This window comes from Vulpes lagopus, chromosome 5 (genome assembly GCF_018345385.1).
Source record: "Vulpes lagopus strain Blue_001 chromosome 5, ASM1834538v1, whole genome shotgun sequence".
NCBI lineage: Eukaryota > Metazoa > Chordata > Mammalia > Carnivora > Canidae > Vulpes > Vulpes lagopus.
Window position 1 is genome coordinate 85,028,012 of NC_054828.1, and position 22,300 is coordinate 85,050,311.

Below are 22,300 nucleotides of genomic sequence, written 5' to 3' on the forward strand. Positions count from 1 at the left end.
AAAATTAAAAAAAAAATCTGGCACCCATGTTCAGTTTTTATTAGGAAGACACAGCAAAGGAAGACAGTTGTAGGTAAATTTTTAAATTCTAGTCAGGACTGATGCATCTAGTTTTGAGGAGGCCCTGGCCCAGAGACTGACATCTAGTGGCCAGCAATAATGGTGCAGGAATGGTCCATTCCAAGCCCTTCAGCAAGGAGTTATTAGCTAGAGGGCCCGAGACACAGTTTAGGCATCCTTCTGGCTGTGTAGCTTTGAAGCCTGACTCTCGCACTCCCAAAGATTATTTGGGCTATTCTACTACTCACTTATAAAGTTTAAGATAACTTTCAGGGAGCCTCAGTGGCTCAGCAGTTTAGCACTGACTTCAGCCCAGGGTGTGATCCTGGAGACCCAGGATTGAGTCCCACGTCAGGCTCCCTGCAGGGAGCCTGCTTCTCCCTCTGCCTCTCTCTCTGTATGTGTGTCTCATGAATAAATAAAATCTTTTAAAAAATATATAAAAAAATAACTTTCAAACTTAGCCATTGGACACCCTTATGTTTTTGTGAATGACTTTAATCCTATCGAAATATTACCAAAATCCAAAACTGATCAAGAGTTTATTGTATCTTATACAAAACAGGAGTATTAACCCACATTATTTAGCCACATTAACTTCTAAACTTTAATCAAAAGGTCAAAACAATTCTAGCATTGCTATCTTGTTTATTCATAAGAGACACAGGCAGAGGGAGAAGCAGGCTTCATGCAGGGAGCCCAAGGCGGGACTCCATCCCAGGACTCCAGGATCACGTCCTGGGCCTGAAGGCAGGCGCTAAACCCCCTGAGCCACCCAGGGACCCCTAGCATTGCTATATTGAATTAAAATGGGGCACCTGTGATTTGGACCTCTAAAATTAGTATTTCTCCTACTGTAATAAAAACTGGCTGATTGGGGTGGGTGATGTCTTCTAGATACGCTGAGCACTCAGTTCAAGGTCAGAAAATCTTGAGTCCATTCTCCCCTCTTCCCTTTTCTCAATCTCACAACTAGGAGTATGCAAAAGAGGTCAGCTTGGTTAGTGCAGGAAGAGATTATGAATTTGTCTGGGATGGGTTTTAGCCACTATAGTCATAGGCGTAGTTTGTTTCTTGGGGGGTCAGGACCTGGTATTACAGAATATTTATTTAGAGACTTCCCTTTCCTCTAAGAGTTGAGGTAACATTTTAGCTACTATATAAGCAAAGACCATCTTCTAGAGAAGCAAAAATCTTGTTTTACATTTAAATAGAAATAAGTGTGCTGAGGGGTACCTGAGTGCCTCAGTAGGCTTTGTGCTTGACTCTGGTCATGGTCTCAGGGTCATGAAATCAAGCCAGTGTTGAGTCTGCTTGTTTCTTTCCATCCCCCTCTGCCCTTCCCCTCGCTCAGGGGTGCTTACATGAGTACTCTCCCCCTTTCAGATGAGTAAAAACTTAAAAAAAAAAAAGTGTGTTGAGACACAAACTTTAATCAGTCATTTCTTTTCATATATTTTATTCTGATGAAGTTACAAAAGTAGATACAAAATACTTTCTTTAAAAGTACAATTAACTGACTTAGAAAAATAGATAAAGCTCCTAAAGGTTTAAAAATACAACATAAATTTTCATGTAAAGAACACTTAAAAATATTTTAGATGGTAACCAGGACTAACTTATGCAAACTATTTTTGATGTAGTCCAAACAAAAATGTTTTACAAAAAAACCTATAGCACACTGGTAATCCATTTGGATTTACAGAATACTTGTTTGGAATGGAATTTGAGAATGAGAGAAAACCCTAGTGGATTTCAATGCAGTTGCTTCAATAAAGTCACTGTTATCACAGATAATATCATCCCTCTAAGCCTTTTATAGTCCGAAATATCAAAATCTAATGTGAATACACAGGATGACTGACGGACTATTTTCCCTCTTTGCCAGAATTCTACAATAGAAAGAATCAAATCCACACACTGAACTGGTATCAGGAAAAAATAACATCCCTGTTGAAAGGGCTCAGCCAGCATTTGTCAGGGCAGGGTTCTCTGGCAGGAGACCATCTCCTGTGGCCAGGAAGGTAACACAAACACCAGGACTACTGCTGCTCAGAAATAGATTTCTAAGACTTGTGCTCTTTGGGGCTGATTTGTTTATGCTGATGAGATAATGATATGACGTTCAGAAGCTCCACTTCTAGTATAACCTCACTGTTCAGAGAGAAAGCCAATGGTATCATCAGAAAACTTCAACAATGTTTGCAAAAGTTAAAATCACCAGTGGATTGTTCCCCTTGCCACTGCACTGCTAGGAAGGCTTTCCTTTTGCTGTCAAAGTCATGAGTATAGATTTGCATTTCTCAAATAGGCAGCTACCGAAGCTAGGGCTATACAAGTCTAAGATGGAACTATCTGTTGCTGGCAGCCCTCTAAAAATCACTTTATTCACAGTCTGGAGAATAAAGGAGACATTTGGCTATCAAAACAAAAACCATAGTTATGAGTAAGTTTCAATATTTAAACAAAAATCTGCACATCGTGGTCCAATAGTTTTTTAATGGCCTAGCAACTAGGCACCACAGAACTACCTGCATAATTTAGCAAGCACTCTTCATGACTGTACCCGGAGGGAGGAGCAGTGGTCAGACATTGACAGGAGGTCAGTGGGGCTGACTTAGAGGGGCAGGGAATGTGGTATACAGGCAGACCTCAGGCACAGAGAGATAAGTCACAAGGAAGACGAGTCCAAGACAGTTGGATTTCTTCCAACTCTTCTCAAAGGCTGCTCTCTAGCCTGGTCAGGAGGGCCTCATCCTCTCCCCTTCCTCTAGTTTTCTTGCTCTCTACTCTCTGGCTTTAGATGTTAACAAGTAGTGTTAACGTAATGGTTAGGTGCATTGTTAGTTAAGCCTGATTAGCCTGGGAGCCTGGTAATGTGTTATTATTTTTTAAAAAGGATATTCTGAGTCTCAAATTACCAAAAACTTTTTTATTTATGTCTAGCATGTGACCATCTTTGGTTTATTTTGGGAGGGAGTCACAAAGAGAGGATTTCTATCACTGAAAATAAATGGAGAAAAGTGAGAACTCCTTTAAGAATCATGTGAAATATGAGTAATGATGGAAAGTACAACCCTAGTTGAAAAAGAAGATTTCATTCCTTGAAGACTTAATTAAAGCCAAAGTCTAGAGAAACCTGCTTTCTTGTTCATAAATGATCAACACAAACACACAGAACTCCTGACAGGTACCTTTGGATAAGCTTAAAACATGGACTGTGGGATGTTTCAGAGGGCTTTTCTTTTTTTTTTTACAAGGGGTTATCACACTTTTTCTTTTTTTTTTTTTTAAACAGGCTCTATTACCATGCAGGGAGCCTGACGTGGCACTGGATCCTGGGTCTCCAGGACCACACCCTGGGCTGAAGGCAGCGCTAAACTGCTGAGCCACCCGGGCTGCCCCTATCCCACTTTTTAATTCCTGGACAATGATGTATGGTTTCAACCTAAATAAAATAGATGAAAATTTTGTTTCCTGTAAAATTCTGTATATCTCGATATGAAATTGAGTTATTATAAAAATGGAGTTCCTAAGCAATTCTTTTCTTTATACTTAAGTGGACTAATAAAAATAAATTTAAAAACCTAACCAATCTAACCTTTTATTAAAGCCACCAAGGGTGTTGGTGAGCACTCTGCAAAAATCCCAGGTATGAAATCATACAGAATGCTGATGGACTTCAAGCAATACCAGCTGGGCAATTTGGCGTTATACCTCTGCCCAGTACATTCTTGACAGGTAGCTGGCGTTTACTAAATCTTAGAAACCTAATAAAAATTAGACCTTTTATTTCACTAACAGGGAAGACTTTTTTTTTTTTAACCCCAATAGAAATAGAAGAATTTCAAGTTTTGATACAAAAACAATTATAACAGGATTAAGTACAACCTTTGACTACTCACAGAATGAAGTAAGAATTTATACTTATTTCTCCCATTTTGTTTCCTTTACACACACACACACACACACACACACACACACACTAGCACACCAAACTTTAAATTGTGTTATAAAATGTATATACCTTCAAGGTTTTTTATTATGGTCTTCCTTAAGTTTTATCAATGAAGTTTGGGCATTTCTACATTACTCTTAACTAAGTCTCCAGTCACGATAAAAACAAAAAGAAGTAATTCTTGTTTTTGTTTTAAAGGACACACAAAATAATCAAGTACTCTGAGTACTTTCTCCCATTTTCTTCTCCGGGATTTCAAGGGCTCTGAAAAACAACATGAATGAAAATAGTGGTTCTGAGACCTAAATTTGTCATAATTTTTTTGAGTTTTCTTTTTCTCAGACAAAAGCTACCTATTAAAATTAATCTAAATGAAGCATTTCAAAATAAAAATGTACAAGATTACCTTACATGCCTTAAGAAAATTATTTCTGATATACATACTCCTAAAACTTTAGATAGTTTTATGTGAATAAAATTCCAAATAAAGATTAAAAATAAAGTCATTTTAGAAATAACTCTGGTTACTCCCATACCATATGGGTCATATGAGGATTTAAACTGTAATCACGGATTTTGAAAAAATAAACATATATATATATTCTTATCTATAAAAACACTAGCATACAAACTTTAAAACGTTATCCAAAGTAACACACAAATGTTCTAAATCTTAAGGAAACTTAAAAACAACCTCTTCTATTTGTAAATAAAAGCAGAATAGAACTGATCTGATTGTGTTATTAGGTAATTTGTTCTGGAAACTTGTTAATAAAGTATTGGTGGAAAGTCTCAATAGCCATTATATGCTGTCATGTGACACAATCATTTTCTTCAGTAAAATAAGTAAACTAATAGACTACATGTTAGCCATCACATATGATAACCAAGTATAACTCTGACAATAACAAGAGTGGTCACACAGTGCCTCAGATTTAGCTGTATCTTGAATTTCTCACTGAAGTGATTAGGCCAATCTACCTTGGGACAATTTTATCAGTAGACACAAACTACAGGTGTCTTTTTTCCTATTTTCTTAAAGTCTGTATCACTAGTTTATCACAGATAGCAATAAGATAGCTCTAGCAGATGAAGCAAGAGGGCAACTGTATTCTAGAAAAAACATTTATCTGTCTTTCGATCCAAGCTTCTCAATTAATTCCTGAAGAGGTGCCAACTCACGCCTATCAATCAGATTAAACTCCTAAAAAGAGAAGAAAAGCAAAATTTTAAAATAGGCCTAAAATTAAAATTCCATAAATGTCTTCAGAGAAGGGATTCCCAACCCTGGTTTTCCAAAATCCAAAAAAAAAAAAAAGATGACATGATCTCTCTGAACTTTCTAAAATGGGATCATTTTTACACATTTTTTAAAATACAAGAGACTTACCAAATAAGCAACTGTATGTATTAGCATGATCCTCACTGTGTAAAACATTAAAATTAAAATTGTATATATGTTTGCATTTACATGGAAATTATCTTAACCTAACACAATGAACTTGAGAGTGGCCACCTTCCTGGGCAGTGGACCTTTGTCTTTCATAGGTCTATACCATACCTACATCTATACTATGTCTACATCTATACTATAGCCCTACTACAACTCTGTCCTTTATCTGTATCTAGATCCACTGTGTATCTGTATCTATATACCTGCATCAGCACCTATACTCTATCTACATCCATGCCATGCAACAACCTCAGAAGGCAGACACAGAAGAGCACAGTACATTTTCCTCTGTGTGGCACAATATAATTGAAATACACAGTATCTACTATAAAACTACTGGCTTTTCTGTCAAAAAAAAAAAAAACACAGCTATCTGGGTAGGCATATATACATTTTGCATATAGAATTATGTATCTCTAAAGTTGCTAAAGGAGTACCAATTCTTTAATATCTTTTTCAAACAATGCCAATTATTTTGATTTTAAAGAGTTCCCATTCCAATAAAGGGCCCATAAGGTAAAAAGCCACATCTTTGAAGGAGATGGTCCTTTTTAAGTTTCTAGCTGCTGACTTCATAAGACTTGACCTGAAATGAGACTTCTGGAAACTTAAACCAAGACAGCAGCTAACAAGTTCTTCCAAAAGTTTCTCTCCTACACATAGACATCTTATAAATAACCCAACTGCAGACATTTTCCCATAGCGTCCCTTCATGGAGCAGGAGGAAATGGACAAGCTATCCTGGGGTTTTGGTGCTCCCTGTCCTATCCTAACCAGAGAACTGGCAGGGCAGCCAGAGGCAGACGGCCTAAAATGGGGGTGATGCTCTCTCTGTTGTGATGCCCACTAATGAAATAAACAACATGGAAAAGTGAAAAGAGAGACCTCTGCTCATACTTTGCTCTACATCTATAAATTAGACAACTCTATAAATTGCTCTAAATTAAAATTACCAAATGAGACCAAGTCAAAGGACAAAGAAGTGAACATGGTTCAACTTACCTGAACAAAGAAAATAAAGTGCTTAAAGGAGGTGTTGAGGTGGGCCTCCTCTTGCAGCTGCATCACAGAATCAAAGTGCTGGTGATAAATATGGGCATAAACCCGGAAGAGACGCTTCAGAATGGTCTTTGCCACAGACATAAAGTTTTTGGGAAATGGGACACCTGTAATCAAACACACATATCTATCAATTGGTCTTTTATCTAATTGAACAGCAGAAAGTTTAGAAGCTGCCATAAGCCAACACATGCATGTAAGCATGTGTGACACAAATGCACACATTTACAAATATAAACCTATTTTCCATATACATTTTTTAAAAGAGAGAAAAAACCCCAAACATAAGGATGCCTGGGTGGCTCAGCAGTTGAGCATCTGCCTTTGGCTCAGGGTGTGATCCTGGAGCCCTGGGATCGAGTCCCATATCGGGCTCCCTGCATGGAGCTTGCTTCTCCCTCTGCCTGTGTCTCTGCCTCTCTCTCTCTCTCTCTCTCATGAATAAATAAATAAAATCTTTAAAACAAACAAACATAAGTATAGAGGTATTCTCACGTAGCACACTATTTTTGTCTGCCTTAGAAGAACAGGCACAGGCATTAGGTTTATAAGATGCTGCTGAATCCAAGTTAAAATAAACATAATTTTAGCTGTTTAGTACTTGAGAGTTTCTTAATATTAAATGCAAGTATTTTGACTATAAATAAAAATTTTTGTAATGCTTAATTCTAAAAATAAATTTTACACACACACATTCAACAAGGAATGAAAACTAAGCAAAAGGAAAAGACATTATAAACTACTGACTATGGACAAAAAGTATTTTATCTTCTGAATTACTCTGAAAACCACTTTTCTTTCTTAAATTAGGAGTCTGCAACTTTTTATCTTTTCAAAGTGCTATTTTCATTTTCCTGCAATACAAGATAGGGACAAATTTCCTGAAAAAGGGAGGAAGAGCACCTCACTATTTTGCAAAGAAAATAAACGCTTCCTTAGGAAAGAACCAGGAAAGGGTTTGGTAATCTCTCTCCAGTGGTTCACTGGGGATGTGACTGTTCATATTCCTGAGAATTCCAGCTGACATGATCAAAGTCTTGGGAAAAAGGGACAGGAGAAAGACAATACAAGTGGCACGGAGTACAGTGTATGAACATATAAGAGGGCATCAGCTTCCAAAATAACCCAGATCAGATAGCCTTAAAGGTTATTCCACAACACTACTCAAGAAACATTTTTTTCTTCAATCTTTCAGAAAACAAGGGTTAAAACACTTTCTCCTTTCCTGTATTTAAATTTATTTCTTAACTAGTCCTTAAAAGCCTGGAATTTAGTGTATTTTGCTCTTGCAAGCTAATTTTTCTGATCCCCCCATCCCCAATCTTGGCTAACAACTGATATTTACATTTTTAAAAACTTTCTTCCTTTCCTTTCCTTATTTCTATTTGTCTATTTCTTTATTTATGGTAAGCTCTACACCTAAGATGAGGCTTGAACTCATGATCTCCCAAGATCAAGAATTGCATGCTCCACCAACGGAGCCAACCAGATGCCCCCAACAACTAGCATTTCAAACATTATTCTGGAACCTGTAGGCATGTTTTTCTGGACTAGGGTCTTACGCTTGCATATTGAACACGGATTTTTTTTTTTTTTTTAAGATTTTATTTATTTATTCTTGAGAGAGCGAGAGAGACAGACACAGGCAGAGGGAGAAGCAGGCCCCATGCAGGGAGCCCAATGTGGGACTCGATCTCGGGTCTCCAGGATCACGCCCTGGGCCAAAGGCAGGCACTAAACCACTGAGCCACCTGGGCTGCCCTGAACATGGGTATTTAAGTCAAACTCCTCTCAGAATTTACAAATATGCATCTTGTTAACAAAAGGAACAGTAATAATTTGGTTAGTTCAAAATGAGTAATTAACAGTTCTAACTAGTAAGAATAAATAACTGGCAGAAATAAGATGTGGTTAATAGCCTAATTGAGGGGGGAAAGAATTCCAGAACATAGGCTAGATTACTGAAGAATGGAAAGCTGAGAAAATAATAAAATTTTAAGTATTCTTTGTCTTTCATAAGTGGGATATTTTAATGAATAAAATGATAGAAGTAATTTGTCTTAAATCAAGCACTTTCCAAGCTGAACTGAACAGAAATATTCAAGCACAGTCAATATACAATAAAGAATCCATAAAAAAGGAAATAAAAGATTTAATAATAAAACAGAAAACCCGACGAACAGCAAAGACCTGGTGTAACATGATACAAGTTTTTCTCCCAAGAGAGCCACTGATTAGGTCACAAAAAGGAATCTGCTGTGGTCTGAATATGTGCATCCCCTCAAAATTCCCATGTTGAAAGCCTAACCACCTAGGTGATGCTATTAGGAGGTGGGGCTCAGAGGTGATTCAGTCACAAGGGCAGAGCCTTCATAAATGGGATTAATGCCCTTATAAAAGAGACCCCAGAGAACTTGTGCGGGCTCCTTCTACCAAGTGAGGACGAAGTGAGAAATCAGCAGTCTGCAACCCAAAAGTGGGTTTTCACAAGACCTGACTGTGCTGGCACCTTGATCTTGGACTTCCAGCCTTCAGAACTGAGAAGTTTCTCTTCACGAGCCATCCAATCTCTGGTAGTTTTGTTATTATAGCAGCACGAACAGAAAAGACAATCCAACATGTCATTTGTAAGACACACTCAAAATGAAAATGAAAAGATTGAACTCATCCATAAATACCGATGACAAAATCTTAATCAAAATATCAGCAAAAAAAAAAAAAAAAAAATCAGCAAATAAAAAATACTCTTCCAGTAAAACATTAAAAAACAAACAACACGGAGTAAACTTTATGGTAACCAACAGACACTGGGAAAGTATCATAAAACTCAACAACCACACCTGATTTTTAAAAGATTCACATACGTCTAACCAAAAGTAAGATTCCTGCTTAATGCTGAAGTACTAGAAGCACCTGCATAAAAGTAAGGAAACAAGAAAAGGACGTCCTGCCATATCATCTCCATTACTCAGCACTACTCTGGGGCAAGTAGGTACGAGTTACACAAGAAGCATCCCGATCAGAAAGGAAGAGGCAAAATTAATATTAGCCTAATATGATGTGATTGAATACTTAAAAACTCAAGAAAACCAACCCAAAACAACTGAAACAATAAGAATCTGATGGCCAATTTATTTGGAAATTTTATATAAAAAATCAATAGCTTTTTCTACATACTAAACAATAACCATTTGGAAGCCAGGTATCATTTTTATTGATATTATATATATTATATATATATTATACACAAAAAGTCTAGAAATAAACTTAAGAAACTTGAAGGATTAACATATAGCTAAACTGCTGAGCCACCCAGGCTGCCCAAGAATAAAGATTTAAATGTAAAAATAAAACCACAAAAGTACTAAATGAAAATAAGGACCAATATTTTTATAATCTCGAAGTAGGGAAAATCTTTCTAATCATTGTATTAAAATCCACACAATGTAAAGGAAAAATTAATAGAACAAAATAAGAAAGTTATATACAAGCAACAATACCTCATGAACAAAATAAGACATATGGCAATCAAGGAAAAAACACATATGACATTTATGTCAGAGCTAATCTTACCAAAGGATAGGAACAGAAAAAAAATGAGTAAAAAATGAGGAGCCAACTGCAGTATTAGTGAAGAAACATGGGCAGATACTGGTTACAATCTTTCTGGAGAGGAATTTGGCAGTCTTCATTACAATTTTTTTTAAAAGTAATAGTATTAAAAAGTGCAACAACAACAACAACAAAAAAAAAAAAAAAAAAAAAAAGTGCAACATATTTATCAGTTAAAAAGGAAAACAATACAACATTAACTCACCAATCTTAGAAGGAAAAAGAGTTTCATCATCAAGCTGATCCTGAACCCAAGTCATCAAATAGTCAATGTATTTTGGTGCAGAACATTTGATTGGCTTTTTAATATTAGTACCATCTGCCCAGTGATATTCGTATCTGGAGAGAAAAAGGTTTTACTGATAGTTTTCAAAAACAGTAACAAATGTACAACTTGTAATCAAAGTAGGTCTACATTTTGTCAATAGAAGTTACATATAACTTTAGCAAATTACCTCAAGTTCTACTGAAGATCACTCAGATTTCCCTATAGAATTTTTTTTTAAAGATTTATTTATTCATTCATGACAGAGAGAGAGAAAGAGAGAGAGGCTGAGGGAGAAGAAGGCTCCATGCAGGGAGCCCAACGCAAGACTTGATCCTGGATCTCCAGGATCACACCTTGGGCCAAAGGCTGTTGCTAAACCCCTGGGCCACTGGGGCTGCCCTATTTTTTTTTTTCCCCTACAGAATTATCCTGAAATAGGATAGGTATAATTAGAAGAGAAAGGGAGGATAATGTGGCAGCTGACAGTGCCAAAATGGATGTTTTAACACAGCCCTGGGAATAATAAAGGAACACACATTCCTGGCAGAGGGTGCTAAGGGCTGGTGAGAGACTGATGGGATATGCCTCATATCCTACAACAGCTGGCCATCAAGGTATCAACAATACAGTCAAGATTATAAGATTGTTTCCTGGAGAGGGTACTAAAGAAATACCCTTAGGCACGCATCTTTTTCACCTTTCCTTTGCTGAGCTAGAATGCATAATAAGACTTCTGCAAAACTTCACTGTGTGAAGCATTTAAGCCGTTAATAAGTTTGTCTTATTTACTTTATTTAAATTTCTTCTAAGGAAGGTTCAGGAATAACAACACAAAATAAAAACATCCCTTCAAAATACTGTAATTAGAAATAGAACTAGAAACTCATTGGAGACCTTTTCTTTCCTTTATACCTACAGCATATTCAGGGAAGACAATTTTTTCCCAAGGGGTAAATGTCTTAATACCATGTATCCCCATATAAAATTAGTCATTTATTATCAGAAAAAGAGACTGGAAAGAAGAAACACTAAAACATTAATCCTATCACACCTTGATGTGTGTGATAACACACATTAACGTTATGGGTGATAAAGTGTTCCATGTTTCTTAATATTTAAGATTTATTATAATCAAATTTCTTATTTATTTGAGAGAGAGAGAGAAGGCTCAAGTGCATGCATGAGCAGGGCGGGGGTGGGGGGTAGAGGGAGAGGAATCCTCAAGCAGACTCCTCATTGAGCACAGAGTCAGATGTGGGGCTCAATCCCATGACCCTGAGTTCATGACCTTAGCCAAAATCAAGAGTCAGCCACTTAACCAATTGAGCCACCCAGGTGCCCCTAGTCAAATTTTTTCAGTCTAGCATCTTTAAGCCAGATAATTAAAGCAGCACAACTTGGAAATAATTAACACTAAATAAGCACAAGGAAAAAACCTGAACATTCATTACTATAATGCAATTAAATACTAAGTACCACATACCAAAGTATTTAATAAGAAGTAAAAGCTTATAAGGGAAGTATTCAGGAACTCATAAAATTGAACTGCTTGTACAAAAGTAAATAGATAAAAAAATATATAAAGGCTTTATTATTTAATTTATATCAATTACTGATTAGCTTTATTTAGCATTTCAAATGCCTATATAAAAGGCAGTATATGTACCTGGGACCTGCAGACATGACTGGACAGCTTGCTTCTGTGCAGAATTCTGTAATAGTTCCATATAGCATGTTGATCTGGTTGAAGAAATCCACAGCTGGAAAGGTAATAGCAGAATTGTGTTAAAATGTTTGTGCCACCACAATAAAACATCAGACCTCTCAGTTGAAAGAAAAATGGACAATGCTTCAAGTTCTTGTAAAATCCTCAATAGATTCGATAATACAGGGGTAGTGCAAATTCCCTTCTCTTTTTAAGTTGTCACACTTAACTTTTAATATATATTCACTTTAATACAGTAAGCTTTTAGCCAGCATAGAACAGCAGGAAAATAAAATCTTGGCAGTAATTCTAACTTAATAGTGACTATTAAGTTATTAGAATATATAATTTGATTATATCCAAGGGAATGAAAATATCCATCACTTCTTTTTTTTTTTAATATTTTATTTATTCATTCATGAGAGACACAGAAAGAAAGAGAGGCACAGATACAGGCATAGGGAGAAGCAGGCTCCATGCAGAGAGCCCAACATGGGACTCGATCCAGGGTCTCCAGGATCATGCCCTGGGCAGAAGGCGGCACTAAACCGCTGAACCACCCAGGCTGCCCTATCCATCACTTCCTATTGATCTGAACCAGACTATACCATTTGTGTCAGAAAAAAGCAGAGAATATTGTAGAATATACTGTGAAGGAGAAGGTGTATCAGCTGTATCAACAGGCATTTAAAATATCTTTTCAGGGATCCCTGGGTGGCGCAGCGGTTTAGCGCCTGCCTTTGGCCCAGGGCGCGATCCTGGAGACCCGGGATCGAATCCCACGTCAGGCTCCCGGTGCATGGAGCCTGCTTCTCCCTCTGCCTATGTCTCTGCCCCTCCCTCTCTCTCTCTCTCTCTGTGACTATCATAAAAAAATAAAATTAAATTAAAAAAAATCTTTTCGTAAAAAACCTGAAGCCTAACGCATATTGAAGATATAAAAAGGATATGGGGGAAAAAAGGGACATGGAATAATGTCCCTTGCCTTGGAGACTCCAGCTGACTAAAGGGACAAAACTGAAAAGAATCATAAACGCAACACATATGAGTTCAGAGAAAAGGCAGCATCCTGAGGGGCTGTGGCAGTCAGGGAACACTTCCTATAGGAGCTTCAGCTAGATATGAAGGAAAATATGAGGAAGGGGGTAAGTAATGAGCCTATCTGAGTTAAATGTTCCTCTGCAAAGACACCCACATAAGCCTTGGAAAGTTTTAAAAAACGTTCTAGTTCCCCATCTAAAGGAGTACCTAAAAACAACTAGGGTTTTTCCATGTTTCTTAAAAAACAAATAGATAAAAAAGCTCCATCTTCCAAAAAGAATTTTATATAAAACTCCCCCACTTATAAATCTTCCTCTTATTTAGTCACGTTTCTAAGAAAGTAATACTTAGGCATTCAATACTCATTCAAAACAAAGAGTGTGCCCAGATGGTGTGCTGGTTTATTGGCTAAAGCAGCTATTCTCAAAATGTGGTCCCGGTTTCAGGGGGACATCTGTGAGGTCAGAGCATTTCAACTGCTCTTTCCACTCTGGTTCTCCCAGGAGGCATGGTGGAGTTGTCCAGAAGCTCCTGATGTGGGACATTATAAGACTGAATGTGGAAGTGGACAGGACAATCCAGTTGTCTCCTATGAAGCCAAACGTGAAAACAAATTTCCAAACATGTACAACAATGCCACACAGAACGCTAAAATTCATTTTAGAAAATGGTCATTTTTCATAAAAATATATTTATGTTAACATGCAGTGGGTTTGTTGTTATTTTTAGATGAATTAAAAAATAGGTATTTAAAGTTTCTCAGTTTTAATTTCTAACCCAGTATCACTACATACAACCTACATAATTAAACGCTCTTTGGGGTTCTCAGTAATTTTTTAGAGAATATAGGGATCCTGAGGCTAAAAGGTTTGAGAACAACCTATCTACAGCAAAAAGTCTCAAAGAAAAATCAAAGGCTAGAGAAGGCCAATGATGCCTTCAGAATAACAGATGATAATTTGAGTTAGGTTAAAAGAACAGAGGAAGGTCTTTCCTGAATATATAATATTTTGCATGGTTCACATATCAAAAGACCTATAAAAACATATAGAGATTAATCTTAATCCCAACCACTCTAGCTTCCCCCTACATATATATAACCACATTACTTTTTTTGTCTCCTACCCCAAGCACCTATCCTTATACAAAAGATATCACATAGTTCTGCATCTTGTTTTCTCTCTCTCTCTTTTTTTAAAAGTTTTTTTAAAATTTATTCATGAGAGACACAGAGAGGCAGAGACATAGGCAGAGGGAGACTCAGGCTCCTTGTGGGGAGCCCAATGTGGGACTCAATTCCAGGACCCTGGGATCACGCCCTGAGACGAAGGCAGACACTCAACCACTGAACCACCCAGACATCCCTTGTTTTTTCTCTTGTAATATGAATAACAGCTTTTTAATGTGCTGAAAAAAAAACTAAAATTTTTCTTAATATGGCTACTAAAAAGTTTTAAATTGCATTTGTAGCTCACATTATATTTCTATTGGACAGTGTTAATCAAAGGAGTGATTACCAATAGCTGAATAACACCACATAAAAACAGGTGGACACCAGGGAAGACACTATAGACACTGTTGGAAGTATATGCCACCACTTATAAGGTAGTCTTACAAACAAATAAAATCAAACCTAAATTTGAGCAAAGCTCCAAATCTGTGCTAATGTGGGAGCCACTAGCCACATATGGCTACTTACATTAAAATTCAGTTCCAGTTACACTAGCCACATTTCAAAAGCTAAATGGCCACAGTACAGACACAGAACATTTGCATCATTGCAGAAGTTCTATCAGACAGTGCTACTCTAGAGCTAACATTTATACAAAGAAATAAAAGGAAGAGCAGAACATGATAATGGACGCCCTGGGGATACAATCAACAAAATTCATACTATGGTAAACAAATGAACTGGTTTCTTCAACAATAGCAACAAAATAGCAAGGAAAAAAGACTGCAATGAGGAGGAACCTGTGAATTAAGAGATTCAAGAAACACTGCATATATGGCTTATTAGTCCAGATTTAAACCAACCATAAATTTTTTAAAAAAAGAAACATTTATAAGACAATCAGGGAAAATGTGAACACTGACTAGATATTTGTTAACATAAAGAAATGGCAGTACTGTCATTTAAAAGGGGGAGTTGTTGTCTTTTAGAGATATGGAATATTCATAGATGAAATAATATATTTAGGATTCACCTCAAAACAATCAGGGTGAGGTGGGCTGGCTGTGTTTCGCTGCCAGTGTGGAATAAGCTAGAGGAGAGATAGGAGGAGTGGGGAGAGGTGAGGAGGGGATGGAGGTGGAAAGGGAGAAATTAAAATATGAAAAGAAAAAAAAAATCAGGGTGACATATAGAAGCATGAATTGGCCGCAAACCAACTGCTAAAATGGATGCCCAAGAATTCACTGTTCTAGTTTCTCTACTTTTGTATGTTTGAAGTTTTCCATTAAGAAGTTTAAAAATTCCTGGAACATCTGAAAGTTCCTAACAGATTTAAACCTTATCACCCAGCACTGATCTCACCTCAGAAATGATCGGCTCAAATAGTCAAATCTCTAGCCTCAGTATATATAACTTTCCATGTCATGCCTGCATTTTCTTGTACTTGAGTGACTTACAGCTCGTGGGTCCCACCCGTTTTCTCTCAATTTCCTTCTGACTATTCCTAAGGCACAACAATCAAGTGACTGCCCACAGAACTCCAAATGACTTCTGTGTATGGGCAGGCAGATGAGAGCTGCTGGGGGTGGTGGGTATGATTGTGACGATGGGCTCCCTACCAAGTCATGGTCCACCAGAGGCAGAATTTTGCATTCCAATCTTTTATTTGACCCTACCACTCAACATTTCTCCTCAGTGTCTCTATCCAACCACACAAGCTATACAACCAAGTATTCTGAAGAGAACAAAAACAGTTTTGGATGTATTTGTGTTTATGAATTTCTTATAGGTAATCCATTATACTACAACAGTTATTTATACCTGTAAAAAATAACAAAAAGATTTTAGCAAAATGTTCCTATAAATCAGCAAAACTGAATGTTATTAAAAACTTACTGTTAACAGCAATCCATTCATTGAGGTCCTCTCCCTCTGGCAACATAACAGCTTGTCTCAGATTCCCGCTTCCTAGAGTTGCTTCTGCATGTTTTAAGAGTTCATACTGATGAGAGCCCTCAGGGATATTCTTCTTTGGTTTGAATGTTTTAGAAGAGCGGCTGCTGCTATTAGATTGAAAGTAAAAATATATTAATTTTTAGGGCTGAAAGCAGAATGGCATAATTTAAGGCATATAAATTGTTCTGAAAATAAAAAAAAAAAAAAAACTTGCTGAAAAGTGCCAGTATGAGGAAGGGGTGATGATCACAAAAAAAGATTGCTTTAAATTTTTTTCCTCACACAGAATCAGGATTAGCAATACAACTTCATACAGAATGCAATTTTACTGTGTCTCATGAAGTAGTCTGGTGTAATAAGATTCTAGTCTTTGATCTGCCACTAGTTCTGACTGAGAAAACGAACCTCCTTTTGGCCTCAATTTCTACCTATATAAAATGGTGGGGGAGGAAGGTAGCCCTAAGTTCTGAATAGCTCAAAAATCCAGTTTTCTGTATCAAAATATCTGTGATGCCATCAAAGCAAACCACAGAAGTGACACTAACATTTTATTTTTATTTATTTTAAAGATTTCATTTATTCATTCATGAGAGACACAGAGAGGCAGAGGGAGAAGCAGGCTCCCCATGGGGAACCAGATGCCAGACTCAATCCCACGACCCTGGGAACACGACCTGAGCCAAAGGCATAAGCCCAACCACTGGGCGACTCAGGTGTCCCATGACACTAACATTTTAAAGTTATTAGCAGGGAAAATAAATGAGAGACAACTGGTTACTGGGGAAAAAACATTTTTACTCATCTCACACCATCTGCAAGGAAGCTAACAGAATATGAAACCCAGAAAAAATGGAGGGATTTCTAATCGTAAGAATTAAAATTTCCGTAACAAAGAGACAAGGGACAAAAAAAGTACTCACAACATATATTACAAAGTAGTAAAAAAAAAAAAAAAAAAGGTATTAACTACATATTAAAAGGCTTCTATAATTTGTTAAGAAAAAGGAAAAGGACCCTTTAGAAAAATGGGCTAGGGACACCTGGGTGGCTTGGTGGTTGAGCATGTCTTTGGATCAGGGTATGATCCTGGGCTCCTGGGATAGAGTCCCTTATTGTGCTCCCTGTGGGGAACCTGCTTCTCCCTCTGCCTGTGTCTCTGCCTCCCTCTCTGCCTCTCATGAATGAATGAATGAATGAATGAATGAATGAATGAATGAATAAATAAATCTTTAAATAAATAAATGAATAAATAAATATCCTTTTAAAAAGGAAAAATGGGCTAGAGATCAATAGGGAATTCAGAAATAAAAATACAATGGCCAATGAACATTTGAAAAACTATTCAATTAAAATTGTATTTCTTTAATGTGAGTGTCAGATTAAGTGACAACTATATTAAGTGTGAGCTAGTACAGGGAAATTAATATTTTAATATACTTGGTGAGGGCAGTCCCGGTGGTTCAGTGGTTTAGCACTGCCTTCAGCCCAGGGCATGACCCTGGAGACCTGGGATCGAGCTCCACATCGGGCTCCCTGTGAGGAGCCTGCTTCTCCCTCTGCCTATGTCTCTGCCTCTCTTTCTATGTATCTCATGAATAAATAAATAAAATCTTTCTTAAAAAAAGTAATAATAATATACTTGGTGAAAGTGTAAAGGGTATAATATAATAAAATCTTTTTTAAAAAAAGTAATAATAATATACTTGGTGAAAGTGTAAAGGGTATAATATTTTGGGAAGGCAGTATCTATAAATAGTATCTATAAAAAAGGAAATGCTCCCAATTCGTCCCTTCTACTTCCAAGTATCTCTCCTAGATATGAATAAGGATGTGAAAAAAAAAAAAAAAGAATAAGGATGTGTTTCTCAAGATTGGTTTTAACAGTGAAAAATCTGGAAATAATCCTAACACTTATTAGAAGGGGAATAATAAGTTTGATATATCCATAACATGGAATACTAGTTTTTTTAATGTTTTATTTTTTTATAGATTTTATTCATTTATTCACGACAGACACGGGGGGGAGGGGGGGGGCAGAGACACAGACAGAGGGAGAAGCAGGCTCCATGCAGGGAGCCTGACGTGGGACTCGATCCCGGGTCTCCAGGATCACACCCCGGGCTGAAGGCGGCACTAAACCGCTGATATCCACCTGGGCTGCCTGGAATGTTAAGAACAAGTTAAAGCTACATGTATTCACATGCCAAGATCTAAAGTCATTTGAGATCCTATTAAAGGACAAATGTACAGCGGAAGCCCATTTTGTAAATATACAAAAAGTGTCCAAAAGGGGGCACCTGGCTGGCTCAGTCAGTAAAGCATGTAACTCTTGATCTGGGGGTCGTTAAGCCCCACACTGGGTGTAAAAATTATTGTGTTTTTTTTTTAAACAAAACAAAACAGGGGATCCCGGGGTGGCTCAGCGGTTTAGCGCCTGCTTTTGGCCCAGGGCACGCTCCTGGAGTCCAGGGATCGAGTCCCACATCGGGCTCCCAGCATGGAGCCTGCTTCTCCCTCTGCCTCTCTCTCTCCCTCTCTCTATCATGAATAAATAAAAATCTTTAAAAAAAATAAAAACAAATAAAAACAAAACATGAAATGATTTCTCAAGATTTAATATGATCATCTAAATTAATACTTTTGTCTTCAAGTGACTCCATCAAAACAGTGTAAATGATCCACAGAATGGGAAAAAATGTTTGCAATTCATAGATGTGATAAAGGACTTGTATCTAAGATAAAGAATCCTTACAACTCGAAAACAAAAACAAAAAACCCAATTTAAAAATGATCACACAGGGGATCCCTGGGTGGCTCAGCGGTTTGGCACCTGCCTTCAGCCCAGGGCGTAACCCTGGAGACTCGGGATTGAGTCCCATGTCGGGCTCCCTGCATGGAGCCTGCTTCTCCCTCTGCCTGTGTCCCTGCCTCTCTCTCTCTCTCTCTCTATGAATAAATGAATAAAATCTTTAAAAAAAAAATGATCACAGAATCTGAATAGACATTCTAAAGAAGATTTACAAATGGCCAATAACATACAAAAAGATGCTGACCTTCATTAATCATTAGGAAAATGCAAAGTAAAATCACAATTAGGTAACATTTCACATCGACTTGGGATTACTATAATCAGAAAGACAACAAGTGCTACCTACAGTGTGCGTAAACTGAAACTCTCACACAGTGCTGGTGGGAATGCAAAATGGTGCAGTGCTTTGAAAAAGTTTGGCAGTTCCTCAAAAGATTAAACCAGTTACCATATAACTCAGCAATTCCACTTCTAGGTATATATCCAAGAGAGGTGAACACACACATCCAATACAAAAATATGAACACAAAAGTTCACAACTACATTATTCGTAATAGCCAAAAAGTGGAAACTCAAATGCCTGTTAACAAAACAAAGTTTTTTTAAAAAACAGCCTCACGTTTTAATCCTAAAAGTAACTAAGCAGGTGAGCACCCACAAACAAAACCCTAACTAAACATTAACTCATTAAAAAAAAAGACCTTGGGGGTGGAGGGAAAGTTTGTTCCAGTAATATAGAGATTTACAATTACATCTAAATCATACAAACTTTCAGACATGGTAATCATACTGTGTTGATCATACTCCTAAAAAATAATCGAAAGGTGGGAAAAAAGGATTTGAACAAAGATACTCTCAGTAGTGCTATTTTATAATAACAAAATACTAGATGGAATCCAAATTTCTTTGTGTACTGGTTTGATAAGATTTCAAATCCACTTGTTTATGACTTAAGTGAAATTTGTTTTAATCCACTCGTTTATGACAAAGACCAAAAAAAGTCATTTTCATATAAGAATGAGGTAAATATGAGGTAAATAGTGTCAAGATGTCATCATCTCATCTGTTCTCACCCATAACTCAGTAGTTTGGCAGCTGAAGCGGCCCTGCTGGGGCTTATCAGTGAAAACTTAGGAAGAAGCAAGCATGACAAGGAGACACTTTGACTATAAATACCAAGAATTTGTGAGGAGTAGTTGAGAGTGTTCGGTCTGGACAAGGTGACACTTGGCTGATCTAAACAGCTTTCTTAAACCTTGGGGCAACTGGCCCCTGCCAGGCAAATGCCCAGTCCAGAAGGTAAATCCACTCGCTGGTCAACACCAGCGCCATGGTTGCCTGGCAACAAGGGACTTTTACTTTAGTGCTGGCAGCTGGACCTCAGCTTTGGCTTACCAACCCCTCTCCTCAGTACCAACTCCTAGAAAGGTACACCTCAACTAAACTTGGGCTTGCATCTCTCCTTGCCTGGAAAAACAGTGTACTTAATCTATCAATGACTTGGGAGTATTTCATTAGTTTGTTGAGACATGATCCGGTATGCTACTGGCCTGTGAAAATCCTACAGCAAACCTTTGTTAAATAAATTGCTGGCAAAGACAAACTCAGTCTCTGAGCATAATCTGCCTCCCAAAGCACATTCTCACATTAAGGAACTAGATAAATTCTCGTTAAAGAACACTATGTACTTTAATAAAATTTAACAAAAATGTCAAGTATGTGTGTGATGGATGTGTCCTCAATCACACAACATATATTTAAGTAATGTATCAGGTAGAAAGAGCCTTCTGAAAATAATGAGGTGCTGGAGAGATGCTTCCCAAACCTTTAACATGCTTAAGAATCATCAGAGAATTTACAAAAGTTTCCGTTTAAGACTCATTTGGGCCCCAGGCCATATCTCTAAAACAGGATTCTACCCAGAAAATTTAATGACACAAAGTCACAACGGTGCCTGACTGGCTCAGTCAGTAGAGCATGCGACTCCTGGTCTTGGGATCGTAAATTTGAGCCCCACGATGGGTGCAGATTATTAACTAAAATCTACACAAAATCACAAAGTGGACTGACTGAATCCGAATTGGACAGAAGTCTGCAGGCAAGGCGGCAGCTCAACTTGAAGCTTCTCAAGCTGTGGCGCTCCACGTTTTCCTGGGGCAGCGTTTTTCCGCGGGGGTAACTTAATACCGAAGATATTAAAACGTGACATAATAACGGTGGAGTAAAAAGCTAAGTCAGCAGGGATCGGTACTGGAAAGCTCCAGACTTAAGAGGAATCGGGAGCCCAGCTGCGGGGCTCCGGGCTCCGCCCCCAGGTCGTCCCTCCGCCCTCAGCGGCGCTGGGGCGGAAAACTTTGGAGGCACTGGCGGCCTCGGGGCCTCTCGACGCCGCAACCCACTCGCTCCGCTTCCCTTGCCTCGACCTTCACCTCAATCTGCCAGGGCCCACGTCCGGGCCTCCCGCGCGGCCCGGGGGGAGGAGGTGGGAGGGGGAGGCAGGCGTCCGCCACTCCGCCCCCGCCCCCGGGGCCCGGCCCTCGCCTCTGGCTCCGGTAGCCCCCTTCCTCGCCCTGGCTCTCGGCCTTCAGCCCGGGGACCCTCAGCCCGGCCACACTCACAAGAGGAAGCTCATCTTCTATCCTCGGAGGGGAGGGGCCGCTGGCCCCCGCCGCGGTCTGGATTCGGAGCCCGCGCGGGAACCACGAGGAAGCGGTCAGTCCTCAGCTCGCGGCCAGCGGAAGCACCGGGCGCCGCAGCTCTAAACCGGGGGTCCAGCCGGTGCAAGTTGCGGCGTCGCCTCCCCCACCTTGCCGACCCGATATGCGGAACCAGCAAAATCTCGCGAGCGAAGGCTTCTGCCCGCCCCGCCCCTGCGAAAGGGCCTCGGCGCACCCCTCTTCGCCCCGCCCTCCCCCAAAGCTCAGCCAATCAGCGGCCTCCCAGCCGAGACTTCCTCTCCTGGAGGCACGGCCAGGTCGCGGTCCCTGGCTTGGGGGAGTGGCTCACCTTCTGCTTGGTCTGGGTATTTGCTGTTGGTTTGTGGGCATCCTCTCTATATGGCAAGGGGTTTCTAAAAGCGCTGCAGTTTTTAATTTTTTTTTATTTTTAAGTTGAGATATAATTCACACAGCATGAAATTCACCCTTTAAAAATGTATACTCCAGTGATATTTTTCCTCTATTCAGAGTTATGCAACCATCACCTCTAA

At 38.6% G+C, this 22,300-nt stretch overlaps 1 protein-coding gene across 2 annotated transcripts; it reads right to left on the minus strand.

Annotated features, from left to right (window-relative positions):
• Positions 1 to 1,502: 1,502 nt before the first annotated feature.
• On the minus strand, positions 1,503 to 21,955 carry MOB1A (MOB kinase activator 1A). 2 transcript variants are annotated; one of them, XM_041756820.1, is made up of 6 exons: positions 21,711 to 21,955; positions 16,224 to 16,387; positions 12,077 to 12,170; positions 10,348 to 10,481; positions 6,474 to 6,637; positions 1,503 to 5,222 (listed from the first exon to the last, which is right to left on the minus strand). In XM_041756820.1, exons 1-6 carry the CDS (start codon positions 21,722 to 21,724, stop codon positions 5,145 to 5,147), a joined length of 648 nt encoding a protein of 215 aa, XP_041612754.1. In that variant the 5' UTR covers positions 21,725 to 21,955; the 3' UTR covers positions 1,503 to 5,144. The 2 variants fall into 2 exon arrangements, with proteins under 2 accessions (XP_041612754.1, XP_041612752.1); XM_041756818.1 differs by having other exon boundaries at positions 16,224 to 16,390; positions 21,711 to 21,945.
• Positions 21,956 to 22,300: the final 345 nt, after the last annotated feature.